Source organism: Montipora foliosa, chromosome 8 (genome assembly GCF_036669935.1).
Source record: "Montipora foliosa isolate CH-2021 chromosome 8, ASM3666993v2, whole genome shotgun sequence".
Taxonomy (NCBI): domain Eukaryota; kingdom Metazoa; phylum Cnidaria; class Anthozoa; order Scleractinia; family Acroporidae; genus Montipora; species Montipora foliosa.
Window position 1 is genome coordinate 23,192,264 of NC_090876.1, and position 15,000 is coordinate 23,207,263.

The window sequence follows — 15,000 nt, forward strand, 5'->3', positions numbered from 1 at the left end:
TTTTTGCATCAGACCGAATAAAAGAAGAGCAACTTTCGTGACAACTTTCGTGACAAAAAGTAACATCTGACTTTCGCTGAAGCAACTTTTGAGAGACTCGTTGAGGAATTTCGGGCAACTTTTTGGGAAATCTCAAGAACCTTGTGGAAAGCCCTAGAGAGGACTGGATGGCTATTTTCATGATGAGTTTAGTTGTTGATGGTTCCTTGGTCTATTCCATTCACCGACAACAAACTTTGAACATGACTTCCGGTCAGGTCAGGAGTGAGGGGGAGACTCCACCTTGACAACGGTTCACTCATCGGTACCAGTATGACGTCACGACACGCATCAATGATTTATCAACATGGCGGCCATTTTTTTGCTCGTAATTTTGAAAAATGTGTTTATTTTCTTGGTATGTGGGTGTTCTTATACTTTGATCGAAATGGCATAGCCTTCTTAAAATGTGAATGAACCATTTGCGATCATGGCTGTTAGGATCAAGATTTAAAAAAGTCTTCAGGAGGAGTTAAAAAGGTACTACTATGCAGCCACAAAGTAGTTTGTACGAAACTTATCGGTTTCGGGCAACTCGCGGGGTGATAAGGTCACACACTGATTCCAGAATAGGAGGTTTAGTAAATAATACATTGAACTTAATGAGTGCCGAGTTTCAAATGACCAGTGTGTGTGGTTCTCCTCATCAATCCCTTTAAAGACAGTAGAACCAAATATATAACAGTGGACAACGGCACCCGGCAGGTACAAAACACAGGTAACAGGTCATTGTTTTACTAATACAGAAAGTATCCTAAACATTCGTAAAAGCTAACCTCAGGCCTGATTAGGCCTAAAAAAAAGTATCCTAAACATTCATAAAAGCTAACCTTAAACCTAAAGAAAAGTTTTTAGGCCTAAGGTTAGCTTTTATGATGTTTAGGATACTCTCTGTATAGGTAAAACAATGACCTCTGACCTGTGACCTGCGTTTTGTACCTGCCGCAACGGCACCAGTGATCATCAATGGTGAGTTTTGCACTCTACTACTTTTTTCGAATATCAGCAAACCTTTTACGTATTTTTTGGTATAATTAACAGTCAACAAACATAATAGTTTGTTTTTACTTATTTTTTTAAATTACATCATGCAAGCAGGAAAATAATACAACTTAACTGCTTTAACATATGAAAACAGAAGACTTTCGACGAGAATAATTTCAACTACTAAGGTGTATGAACCCATTCAAGAAATGTTAAACGAGTAATTCATTTAGCTGGGTATTTACACCCTTCAATTCTGGGTACTCTATCTGAGTATCCACCCGATCTTCACCCCTTTGTTTACATTGTGTTCCCAGTGGCACCTACATTTTATGACGTACGGCTGAAGTTCATAAATGATAAAAGAAATGATATGAAGCTTAGTATTCCTTGAAGAACCGTACTCCAACCCTTTTTCACATTACGCACACCCCCTTGAGGTAACCAATGTTATTTCCACCACTTCTAGCCCTATGCATCTACCCTGGTACCCTCTGCTCCCCTTCCTTCCCTAAATTTGATGCTAAGATTGAATCAATATCTGGTTGCACGACTGTGAGATTTTTCTTGCAGTATGTTGAGCCTCTTTGTACTCATTATCTTTAAAATTTAATATTGATTTTAAACAAATGGCTGGAATAACACATTACTAAGGTGATTGAGAATAGTTCCATCACAATGATGTACACATTGCATGCCACTGAGAATAGGTTATGAAAGAAACTTGTGTTTCTTGCAGGTGATATCACTGCTCAAGCATACCTTACTGTTGCATTGTAAACAGGTCACAATACGTGGAGTGGCGTTAAGAATACCAATCTAGAACTGCTACATGATCTGCTGGAGCTTACCATTTAGAGGTTGTGCCCTCTTGCTGATAAACTGTCATTGTGTTTTTCACTCACTCTAATTTTATCAAGGTTTTCAGATATGACATTAAAATTTCAGTTCATACTACCTGAGCATGTTGTCAAATTTTCTTGAACATGCCTCATTTTCACATTCCTTTAATGGGTCATTAAAGCCCTAGTACCTCTCCCATTCACGAGTAAAATCGTCTGGCGTTAGACAGAGTAAAATCTATGATAAAATGATATATGAAATGGATCATATATGAACGGCGGATATGAAATCAAGTGAGGCTATGATCTTCGCAGTTATGAACGCAATTTTTGCAATTGCGTAGAGAAGCCTGAAAAATTCAGGACTTCAACGGGGCTTAAACCTGTGACCTCGCGACACCGGTACGACGCTCTAACCAACTGAGCTATGAAGCCACTAACGTTGGGAGCTGGTCATTTGTGGGTTCTAATGTTCCCGTGGGGAATGAATCAATGATGAAATGATATATCATATATGATCCATTTCATATATCATTTCATCATTGATTCACCCTGGGAATGAGGTTGAGCATGACAACCAAATACAAATCACTTGTAATCATGAATGTTGCATTTACTTGATACCTTAGATCTTTCATGGTGCAAATGTAAAAATGTGTCATTTGCCAGTTATGTGAACATTTGAATTCTTGTTACAAAAGTTTTAGACCTCATTAACTTGCTAAAGAGAAAGCCAGGGTGGTTTAGTTTCAGATGTTATGCACAAGGATAACTTTTTACATAGTACAACCAGTGAAAGATATTTAAAATAGGGAAAAGGAGTGGCAATTCTATAAATGATCTGGAGTTTGCATCAAAGGTCTCCCCAGTGCTAAAAATATCAATAACATACAAACCATCAAGAAGTGGAAATGGCAATGCAGAAGGTGTCAACAAAATACCAGCAGTTGCCAAGTAAGCAGGATCTTGAAATGTACAGTGGAAAGAATAATTTTGTCTTATGCCAAGGTTAAGCAAAATACAATAAGCAAGGAAAAGGCAAATTGTCATCACACTTGAAAGTTTCTTTTCTTTTTACTTTAAACTGAGGCCCTATATGTAAAATCACTTCGTACACTGGATCAAGAAAAGACAAAAACAATTTACAGACAATAACAGCTGGAAATAGCAGCAACGCTAGAAAACAATTTAAGTTTGCTGTACTTGATCATTTGCCTTGAACAAATGTCATATATTACTTTAATGAAAAAGAGAAAAATAATAGATGTCGAGACAAAAGAAATTGACAGGTTGAACTTTTGAATTGGCCTTACACTACGGTACATGTACCTGTAAATTACTTACTATACACTTAATAAATTATTACTAATTATTAATTATATTATTATTTATATTATTATATTATATTATATTATTAATATTTATCAAATTAATATAATAAATATATAATTACTATTATTTTATTAAGTAAATATTTTACAATAAGACAAATTTTAAAGACAAGGCAACGCAGATGTTAACAGCACAAACAAAAAAGGCCAGTAATTATTATCACTTGGTTGAGGGGGATATAGGGAGGTGGGGGGTTAAGATCACGTTTCACATAAACTAAATCGGGCTTTTAGCGTTTCACGTGCTAAAACTGCATTTTCTCGAGTAACGGACAAACATTTGGCTTTTTCGCGGAGGTGAGAACAGCTTAATAACTGAGGCCTCAGAACTACCTCTTATGGCCCCAAAACAGCCCTAAATGACGTACTTATGATACGTCCCGATCGTGTTCTCGGAGCCATAAAAAGAAAATTCAGATCTCTGTTATTCCCTCCAACTTCTTGACTCGATTCCTAGGCGCTATCATTTTCTTACCCCTCTGGTTCTTCTTCTTTTTGTGCACTTGAAACTTTTGATTGGTTTCTTTATCCAAAACATAGAAATTGAGTATGATGGGCAATAGACATGTCACTTCCAAGTCTTCCGAACCCTCTGTCATATTGAAACTGTTCCCACAAGACCCAGGGAACTGACGAAACCTACACGGGAGCCCTGGTGAAAGGTTCATCCCCAGATTTTTTAACCTTTGACAGGAAGTCAGGCTTGATAAGGATTCAGTACGGCAGCCACTAGCTGTGTCCGGAAATGGGGTAGATAGCTCTTCATTCTTATGGTTGTAGATAATTCTTTTTCACGGACATAAGAAGCAAATTCACATGTCACAAAACAAAAAAAGGCTTCAATCACGCTTCACATAAATTAATAAAATCTCGATTCACGATGAAAGAAAAAAGAAATTAACGTTTCACGAGAAACAAAAGGGTCCGATCATGGCTCACGAAAATACCCCCCTCTTGCTTCAATAGGCTGTCACAGACTTTACAGGTAGGCCAACGAAATAATTTGATTAACACAGGACAGAGACAGGCAAACTTACAAACTTACTTTCAAGAAGTCCACAAACAAGGATAGTTTAATTTGACACGAGAAAAACCCAGCATAATAATTTCTCCAAACAGTCACGCTAACACAACTTCCAACAAGCGAGAGCCAAAAAAGGCCAAAAAATTTGTGTACTAGCGGTCAAATACAAAGCTAACCCACAAAATGACACTGAGCCAACAAATTTTGAAATACAGCAAATACAATTATTATTTACCAAATATTTCCGCAAAATGTTGCCTAAAAGAAATCCAAGCGTAAACCGGCCCTCTGGTGGTCTCACGAAATCAGCAACCTTTGCGTTGAAAAGGATTGATGAGCAGAATGGCTCATGGCATTCACACAAATCAACATTTGCTGTAAGTTTGATTAGCAAGGAATCAACCGTCCTTTTCTGAGGTGCGTTTTCCAAAAACTTTAAAATGGCACGAACGCCAACCAACTCGAGTTCGATTTCAATGAGATTAAGGTCAATTTATTTAACGTCGGTAGTTCCTTCAGTTACGAAAGTGGAATCAATGGAAGCCGATGGTGCGCCTTTTACCCCCTTCCCTCTGTCAGTGCTCCGTTTCACGGATATTTAAAGCTATAGCTACACGGATCAGAGGAAGGTGGAAACAGACGTTGAAGTCACCGAGGATCGAACTGGGGACCCCTTGCTCCGAAAGCCGCGCAGTAGCCAACTGAGCGACGCCTGCAAATGTTGGTTTTTGAGGAGAGGGGAAAACCGGAGGACAACTTCCGTGGAAACTTACCCGTGGAAAAACCTGAAAATCCTGTCGGAGCAGAGTAGAGAACCAACAAACTCAACTCACATATGGCGTAGAATCCGGGAATCGATCCTGGGCCACATTGGTGGAAGGCGAGTGCTCTCACCAATGCGCCAGCCCTGCTCTGATGATTCAACCAGGAGAAAACAATGGAAGACAATGAAGTCTCTCTCCCCCTCCTAGGTCAGGTCAAAAAGCTCTTTAACAAAACTCCTCCTCATGTGGGACTACATTAATGCATCTAAGTTAGTCAAAGTATTTACCACCATAACCATCATCATTATAATCATAATGATTTCCATGTTCTTGCCAAAGTTTCACAAGGGCCATGATCAAGCCATCATCCTTTGGCCCTTTTTAAGATTTCAAGCGCTCCTCTCACTATCGAACCAGTGTCTGTGCGCACCTCATACATCCTGGTTGCTTCAATTTCAAGGTCTTTGTGTTTTGAAAGCTTTTTAAAGACCGGTCAGTATAAAATGCAGACTAAAAACTGGGTATAAAATGCAGACTACAGTCTGTAAGTATAAAAATTAATGAAGACAGCAGACTGCATACTGGGTTTAAAATGCAGACTGAGGCTTAAATTGTCTCATCCTCTGATACGCGATATATTTTCAATAATAGGGTCACGCAACAATGTCGGTCTCGTTTCCTCTGCCGCGAAAATTTCCAAATAGGTCTTTTTATTATTTTTAGGGTTGGAAATGTGCTTTACCGTAAAGGGAATTTGAATTAAAGCCTTCTGACATTTGCCGATTGTCACATGATACAATTCTCAGATCTGTGCCTTACACCAAAACACCTTGTAAATTTGATGACGTCATTGTGAAAGTCAGTGTGTCATCATAACATCTGCCCGACTGATTTCGGAAATCGTATTTAGTATGCATGAATGAAAGTTTGAAACGAGAGAGGCCGCTGTGGAAAATAGGCGGAAGGGAAAGATGTCTGACATATCGAGCTAATGAAAATGACTCAGCAATCGTCAGAAGGCTTTAATTCGAATTCCCTTTAAGGTGAACCGTGAAGCATATCACCAAATGTTTATGCTTTAGATTAAAGAACAAATACAAATTCTCAATGGTAATATATTTCTTTTAGAATGAAATAGACCCAGTAGGCTACTAAGTAGGAAATCTTCACGGCAGAGAAAACGAGACCGACATCAGGTCATGGCCCTAAGGTCATTTGAAAATATATCGACACGTTAGGCCTCAGTCTGCGTTTTAAACCCAGTCTGCAGTCTGCATTTTATACCTACAATTGTAGTCTGCATTTTATACCGACCGTTTCAATAACCTTAAACTGTTCCTTTCTGATGGCACAACCATGTGTATTAGTTTATAACCAGAAATCTTGGACAGCCACCGGCCTTCGCTGCAGACGCATCTCAGTTTACCCAACACTACTATGCTCTCCTTTGAACCGATTTAAGCTAACGCAAGCACTCACAGTTGGATCGGCTGTGCTGCGGATATTTGGCTTTTGTCAGCTGGATTTGTTTGCATTTTGCGCTCTCTTGAAATCGCCTCTTTCTCTGGAGTACTTAGTCTTGCCCCTGCTTCTGCGGCTATTTTATAAGGATCTGAATGACCTACGTCACCTAAAACACTCGAATTAGTGGAGTGTGAATCTTCGTCCGCCACTTTGTAGTTTCTTTAAAAAACCGCTGACCTATCAGCCGGACTGCATGCATCTTTCGCCCATAATCTGCTCCAGGGGGAAAAAATGCTCCTTTATGGGAGCATGGCCAATTTAAAACTAACTTAAGCAATAAAAGCTGCTCCGATATCTCAGAATTTGTAGAAATCTAGAAATTGCCCAGAGTGCAAAAAGCTGCTCGGAAAGAAAGAAGTTGCTCGAAATAAGAAAACTTGCCAAAAAGTTAGTTGCCGAGCAACTTGTGGAAAGCCCTAGTCCTCTCCCGTTCTGGAATATTGTGTCAGTCATATGTTAACCTACCTGTCATGTGAAAAACGGACTTGAATCCCAAACCGAAACGACCGACTTTGAAGGGATCGGCTGCTTTAACGCTATCATTGAGCCGCTGAATCCCATTCCAGTCTTTTTCGGAAAAAACGGCATTGTTGTAAGCATAGAGTGCTGGACCCTAATGGAGAAAAAGATAAATTGCATTCCTGCCAATACATTTCAAGGCGATTAAAAATCGGCAGCTTTAAAACAGCTTTGTGGAGATAGATTGTGTAGCAATGTTTCCCGTACCAGCGATCTTTTGCATCCCGACCGCGCGAAAAATGGAGCAAAACAAATTATTTCATAGATATGAGATTTATCCATGAAAATCGTAGTGAATAAAATTCGTACTGATTATAAATGTAGCCAATCAGGAACACGAACGGTAAACTTTCACTGTGAAGAAATATCGTTCGTCCAATCAGCAACGCGAACGACGGAATTTCACTAGTGATGAATGAACGTATCGAATGGAACGTCTTCCGACAGCCGTAGCACAAAAACCGTCGTGCTTTGAAAAATGGCCGAGGGAAGGTTTGCTTCTGTTTGCTCAGTTGAGGAATTTATTTTAGAAAAAGAAAAAAAATGCCGCTCAAAAAAATGAAGGAGATGTACGATTGCTTGAACGAATTTTGAAAACGCAGGTCGAAGACAGGAAAATGGAAGTTATTCCAGCGGTTGAGCTGAATGAATACTAAATAGTACATCAACCAATTTATCATCTCCGTCCGCACTAAAGACGGCAATGAATATGAGTCGACTTTCCTTCGAAGTCTAGTGGCTAGCTTGGAACGACAACTGAAGAAAAAGAGCTATTCCGCAAGCGTAACAAACGACCTGGAGTTTGAGAAAACCGACGAAGTTCTTTCGTCCAAACAAAAACAGCTAAAGAAGCAAGGAAAGGGAAATAAAGCCAAAGCACCAGTAGCTTTGACAAGCGACAAACTCAAAACACTTTCCTCACTGGGAAAACCAGATTTGTTAATTGTACACATAGGTGTCGAGGTTAACAATCAATAGATTTATTTCAGTAGAGTTATGATTTTGGACTGCCAAAATCCTGAATTCAAGATTTTGGAAGTCCAAAATCTTGAATTCAGGATTTTGGCAGTCCAAAATCCTGAATTCAGGATTTTGGAAATTTAACTCTAACTCTACGACATAACTCTATGAAAACAACTCTAAGAAGAAAGAGCAAAGTGCCACAGTCCCAAAAGACATCTATTGTTATCGCTATTGTTTTCTTGAAACAAAGGAGCGTATGCATAATGAAGTAGGGACCTGTGCGGAAATCTTGCCATCATTGCTTCGCATCAGAAAACTCACTCTTTTGCTGCGCTCACTCGTTCGTTTTCTGATACTACTCAATCGTACGCGCGCATTTTCCATGAAGTAATGTTTATATCTTTCCCAGTGTCGGAATGCGGAAAATACCTTTGCTGGTAGGGCAAAGCTTGCTACACAGCTCTTGTGGAGAAGAATTTAAGAAAAAGAACAACAATCACTGCATAGATCAAAATTAACGTCAAAGGCAACACGTTTATTTACCTCATCAATTGATCATTTATTGATGTGTTCGTCTAAGGAATTACTTATCCCTTTTTACTTTCCATGTTTATCCCTGTGAGATAAAATTTCACTCCGACTGAATTGATTTAGGTGTATTCTTTGTTTTTTTTTCAGGTTACCGAGTCCGTCTTGCGATAACAGAATCCATAATAAATAAAGAGGTTAACGTCGCCTGAGTGTTTCATGTTGTTTACAAGAAAAAAACAGACAAAACATTCTTACCTGAAACTCTGAAAGGCTATCTGCATAGAGATTTTCGGTTGGATAGCTATGTCTATCGTGCAGAAACTTCAGTTGAGTGGCGTTTGCATCGTCAGCATTTTGAATAAGTTCCTAGCGTACGAGAACAAGAAAAAAATGCGCTGTAGCGATCAAGAGGAACATGCTTCGGGAGCAAGTTTGTTGACAATTCGCACAAAATAAAATGAAACGCACGCTCATGGTAGACAACGAATAGTCTCCATTTAGGTTTAACATCAACGACCAATCTGCGTCATTTGACACAAGACAATAGTTGGGTTTATTATTAGCTAAGGATTAATTAGTGTACCTAACCTCAAAGTATTTCTTTTGCAAAAGTTGGATGTCTAAGGCCCCGTCCACACGAAGACGATTGTAAACGCAAACGCTAGTAAACGCAAGCTTTTTTATGCGTTTAGGCCTTCCGTCCACACGAAGACGATGAAAACGCTCACCGTAAACGCATAAATTCGAAAACGCTCTCCAAAGTGGATAAATTTAAAAACGCCGTTTATGCGTCTTCGTGTGGACGGCCGTAAACGTATATTTTCGTAAATGCTGTGAAAACGCTGACGTCAGATGTCAGCGCCAGTCTCTTTTATCGAGTGCGTTTCGGTGTATGACATCGTTTTATGCGTTTACGAGCGTTTTCGTGTGGACGGGTGAAAACGCTACGTAAACGATGATCGTCTTCGTGTGGACGGAGATAAAAATATGCGTTTACTAGCGTTTGCGTTTACAATCGTCTTCGTGTGGACGGGGCCTTACATATATTTTACCCTTGCTTCTCTAGACTTTACTTTTAATAGGCTTAATGAGGCACGAGAGAGTAAAAAACCTGGCATTCGTTTGTCCCATGGCCGAGCTAGTGAGAGGTATGGGTCTATTTCTTCAATGACGTCAAGAACTAATTTACTTCGCCACAGTTCTTTCAAATCTATGATGCAAAGTAGTTTATCACGCCATCGAAGGAATAAGCCCATGCCTCTGCCCGCCTCGGCCATGAAACAAATGATTCTTACATACCTTAATTAAGAGGCAAACTAACAAGTAAAATCAAGAGAAGCAAAGGTAAATATATGTTTGTTATTTAACCTTTTTGACAGTAAATATTTCGAGGTTAGGTGCACTTATTTCTGGCAGAGAACAAGTGTTATGAACACTTCAAAATGCTTGTCACTCACTTCTCTAGATATGGACGATTTTAAGTTGAATGTTTATCGGACAGAGCATTTACATAGTTTAACTCACTATCGTCCAATCCTGTCTCCGTATTTTTCCAAAGATGAGAGAAAAAAAAAAGTACCAACGCCCAGCAACTTAAAACTCAAAGTACCAAAGAACCTATCCATACTTTCACTGTTTAAAGGTAACAACACTAACATTTTACAGCGCCATAATGATTAACTGAAATATCGTTAATTGATCGAAGTTGATGGCACTTTTTAACTACAAACCTAAATCTAGGAATCTTCACAATGAAGGCTGGTTTAGGCGTTGCAGGATTTTTTTACTTTTCCAATACAACGCGCGAAGAGTAGCCCGTATTCTGTAAATGCGCCAGCCTCGAGTAAATGCGCACGTCTCCCAAACAGACACTTGCGGGAATAAGAAATAGTGGTAACCACACAAATACACTTCAGGTTGAGGGAAGGGATGCTGCACATATGTATATTTACTAGTTCAGTTTAGGTGCTGATCACCGCTGGAGCCAATATAAAGCTTTACAATGAAGGAGCTGTTATAACAAATTGTTTGAAGAGACTACCCAGATCTTGAGTACATATGGAGTTTAATACAAATCTGTTTCGAAGGCTAACATAAAGTTAGCTCACTCATCAGTTAGTTTCCATATACACTGAAGCCTACTAAAATACACATCGGCATTTTGTTCGCGCAAGACGCAATAAACCGTTACAACGGACCGTTACAAAACATCGTAAAAAACCGTTAACGTTACAATCAATCGTTGTATATTCGAATGCGCTTCTAAAAACGCAAGATCTATGCACGTGCGTTGAGCATGTCAAAATTTTTAAGTGTCAGTATGCGCGCGCTGTAAAAACGAAATCCAGTTAGTTAAGTTAACCATATCTGAGGATGAACTTTCGTCGGTGCCGGCATGTAGAAATTAGTTCGTTTCGTTTGTTTAATGTTGCCAATTCCGGTTTGGTGATAATGAAAATGCTTCTCCGTCGTGCATAGGTTGCATCGCTTTGTCATATTAGAGTAGGGTTTCGCCTTGGCCAGGATCTTCCAATTAATGGTGAAGCGTTGTTCTTTGCTTTTAAGCTGCCAGATGTGTTTGCTAAGTTCTGTGTCGTTCTTGCGCGTTTCGTTGTTGAACGACACCTGATGGTGTCTGAACCTAGCTTTAAATTACGTGGCTGTAAGACCTACATAGGTTTCGGTTTTGCTGGCTTACGTCACCTGGGCTTGATAAACGATTCCTTTAGAGAGGCAATTTCCTTCCAAGGGGCATTGTTCCTTCCTCCTACAGTTGCATGCTCTTTCGGCTTGGTCTTGTGTCGGTTGTGCCGAGTTCTTAAGAACAGTTTGGTTGTGTCCCTTTAAAATTTGTTGTACGTTCGGCATGAAACTGTAGCTCAGTTTGAGAGTGTTTCTGTTGAAGATTTTCCTCAATTTGTGGCCAGCAGGGAAGAATTTATCGATAAGGCGTAGAAACTCTCTTCCTATCTTGCTCTTGACATTCTTCTTGTACGGCGGATTGAACCAGATAATTTTCGGGGATCGATTACGTCTTTGGGATGGTGCCCTTTGCGGTGGTTTAAATTGTAGTTTGTATTTATACCCACTCTTGTACAGCGCATCCTGATACGGGCTTGCAGCTTCCTTAAACACGGCTATTAAACATGTATATTTACTATATATATTAACGTTTTATAATACTCATGAAAAAATACTGGTAACTTCATTTTGTTGAGCTAAGAGAACAGCAGTTTTCAGGTAACATATTGCAGAAAAGCATGAGGTAATTAAGCTTACTGTCAACCTTCAGGGGTGTCTTTCGGAAAATCGCTCTTGTTTGCGTTGTTTTTAAAGAAACCCAAGTAAACTTTATACCACTGGTACATAATAAAATGAAATACTTGAAAATACCTTTAACTTTCAGGGATTCTTTTTTCAGAAATTTTTCGAAAGCGCTTTTTCGAAAAAGTTAAAAGGCGAAACTAACCCTTTCTGCCCAACTGAGTTAATAACCTCTGCGTTAACACAGAAATCCAAACGAACTACACTCAGGCGATAATAAGCCAACAAATTAAAGTTTGTGAGGCTTTCTCAAAATTCTGAATAGTGCTCCGAGTGGGTGGCATGCATAAGAAAAAATTATATTGGCCAACTTCAGGATGGATTTTCTCAAGAACCAATTGGAATTTGGGAAAAAAGCTTCACAAACGTAATGAACCAAATATTCTGATTGGTCAATGAGCAAACAAAGAGAGAGATAGCCAATCAAACGCGAGCCCTGGATGACCCAATTTATAGCGCAGTTTTTTGCGTAATTCGCGAGCGTTGTTTTGCTTTTTGACCACCTCGAATTTTTTCATGAATATTATTAGTAAGTAATCACATGATTTTTCTCGTGCAATTTGGAATAAACAAGCACTTGTAATTTTTTTCAGACTTCAAATTGCACTCACCCTACGCGCAATTTTGTTCGTCTTTAAAAAATTATACTCGTGTTTATATATTCCAAATTACACTCGAAATCATGTGATTATACATGAAAAAAATATATATCCATTCTGATTGGCGAATAGAAATGCAGTTTTCAGGCAACACTGGGAAGAAAAGAAGTAATCCAGTGCAAAAAGACGTAACAAACCAGGAATTATAACTGATCAATGATCAAAGAAAGCCACAGATCGATAACCAATCAAATGCTACAATCCGGGTCAAAAGATTTCGGGACATTCTTCCATCGTTATATGAGGAACGCGTGCTCTTCTTTAACTGCCTTTTTTGCGCCCCCTTACCCCCAGACATTGTTAAAACATGCGAGCGATCGATAAACGGATCTTGGTTTCGGAGACCGTGAAAAATCAACGTTGTAATGGGGGGAGGGGGAAAAGTGGGAATTGTCCTAACAGTTTTGAACAGGATTGTGGCCTTTACTAGATGACGCATTTTTTGCGTGATGACGTGATACGCATGCCTTTCTTCTGCTTAGTTACGACAAGCTTTCTCGATATTCTTTCATGTCAATTATATTAATGTATAATCACATGATTTTTCTCGAGCAATTTGGAATAAATAAGCAATTGTAATTTTTTAAAAAGACTACAAATTGCCCAAGCCCGTATTTCGTACGTCTTTGAAACGTTTATTAGTGCTCATTTATCCCAAACTGCACTCAAAATATGTGATTAATAATTAGATGAAAAACTTCGAGATGGTTAAGCAGAAGCAACGCACCGTATCACGTAATCACGCAAAAAAAATTGCTCCGTAAATTTGCGTCATCTCCGGCTTGCGCTTGATTTCAAAACAAAAGATTTGATTGGCTCTTACCAAACCATATTGTTTATTAGCCAATCAAAAGCAATAATTCTGTGAGTAAATTACACTGAATTAACTATTTTTTGGACTAAATTAATTTTTTTTTTTTTGCACTGTGTTTAAAAGAAACTGCACTGCTCTCAGCCAATCAGAATCGAGTAATTTTGTCATGTACATTATTACCTATACTAATACAACGATGCGTATTTTTTCCTTTTTACAAACCTTGAGTATCTGTCCATCATCCGGGTATTCATCTAGGATCTTTCTTAACTGTTGCATTAGCGTTGGCTGAATCAAGCCAAATCGCCGACTTTCCTTTTGCGCTAAAAATAAAAAGTGACATGAGCGGATTGCAATCACAAGGAAGATTTACAACAGCCGCAATATCAAATCTACAGGGCCACTTGTTTCAAAGAAGTCAAACTTAAAATGAACAACGGCTGAAAATTTGCACAATTCAAGTGGAAAAGTATCTTCTTCCTTGGAGCAGCACGATCAAATGTCCTCTCGAAAAGTGAATTTTGAAGTGGACCCTTAGGATGACTGAGCAGGATGCCACAAGCAGGTTATATTTCAATGATGTAGCGGGGTTCATTTCCCTGGAGATAGCTGTGGAGGTATTTATATGTGCCATCCGGTTATCGCCAATGCTATTTCTGCTGGGTTTGCTAAAATGAATTAATATCAAATCAGTTGTACAAGCCTAATCTGATCATCAGCCGTGGGGCGAGGCACCCCGAGCCCTAAAAGAAAAACGTCGTCAATAAAACAAACACCAGAAAAAAACCTTAGTATTGTTTTTGGTTTTCTGGTTTTACATTAATAGAGCAATAACAACAAGACGTTATTTACCCATTGGCGACACAGGAACTTTGAAAACGTCAACTTCTATTCCTGTTTTTAATCAGGTCCTGTACATCTGGAAAGATAAGACTCCGATTATTAAAGAGGAACAACCTTGCCGAGAACGCTATTAAATCACGGGCAGTATTCAGCTCTGATTTAGGCGGAACCAAGGGATCTTGAGGGTTTGTCCAGCACAGTGACATAATCTCATAGTCTCCTTTCTATTGATGCAATAAAATGGTTAACTGTCGTTAAGGGAATTCCCGCTATTGAACACATGACTCGCTCTTTAAACTCTTGGAACGTTTCCGGCTTGTGATACGGTGCACTTTGGCTTCTTCTCGTTGTGAATTATTTGCAAAGTGAAAGCAATTTTCAATAGGAGCCAAATCCGGACTTCTTGGGGGCAATTTCAACAACTCAGCCTGAGTGCGACTCATGGCTCTCTTTGCAGCCGCCGAATTTTGACATGGATCACCGTCTTGAAAAAAATACGCCCCGGTCCCTTGTCTGCAAGTTCAAACATACGATTAAAGTTTCTGTCTATGAAATTTTCGGAATATGATTCTGGTATTTTCTCATAGGGTTCACACATAATAACTCCCTTTTCATAGCTGATAGCAACCATAACTTTCAAGACTCGTGCACCTGTTCCTTCTTTTCGTTCCTTCGCTGTACATCCAATCTTAATACCCTCGGACCATTTTCCTCCAAATTCTTCCTTTAGGATCACAAACTTGATCTGAAGGATTATTTTTGTGAGCAAACGAAGTCCC

General features: G+C 39.1%; 1 protein-coding gene across 1 annotated transcript in view; it reads right to left on the bottom strand.

Moving 5' to 3' along the window:
- The window catches only part of LOC137967957 (sacsin-like), a 40,588-nt gene that overhangs the window by 15,887 nt on the left and 9,701 nt on the right, over positions 1 to 15,000 (bottom strand). The window contains 4 exon segments of the mRNA XM_068814559.1: positions 7,034 to 7,181; positions 8,837 to 8,947; positions 13,601 to 13,701; positions 14,231 to 14,297. Of these exon segments, the coding sequence (XP_068670660.1) occupies positions 7,034 to 7,181; positions 8,837 to 8,947; positions 13,601 to 13,701; positions 14,231 to 14,234 (364 nt within the window). The 5' untranslated portion in view covers positions 14,235 to 14,297.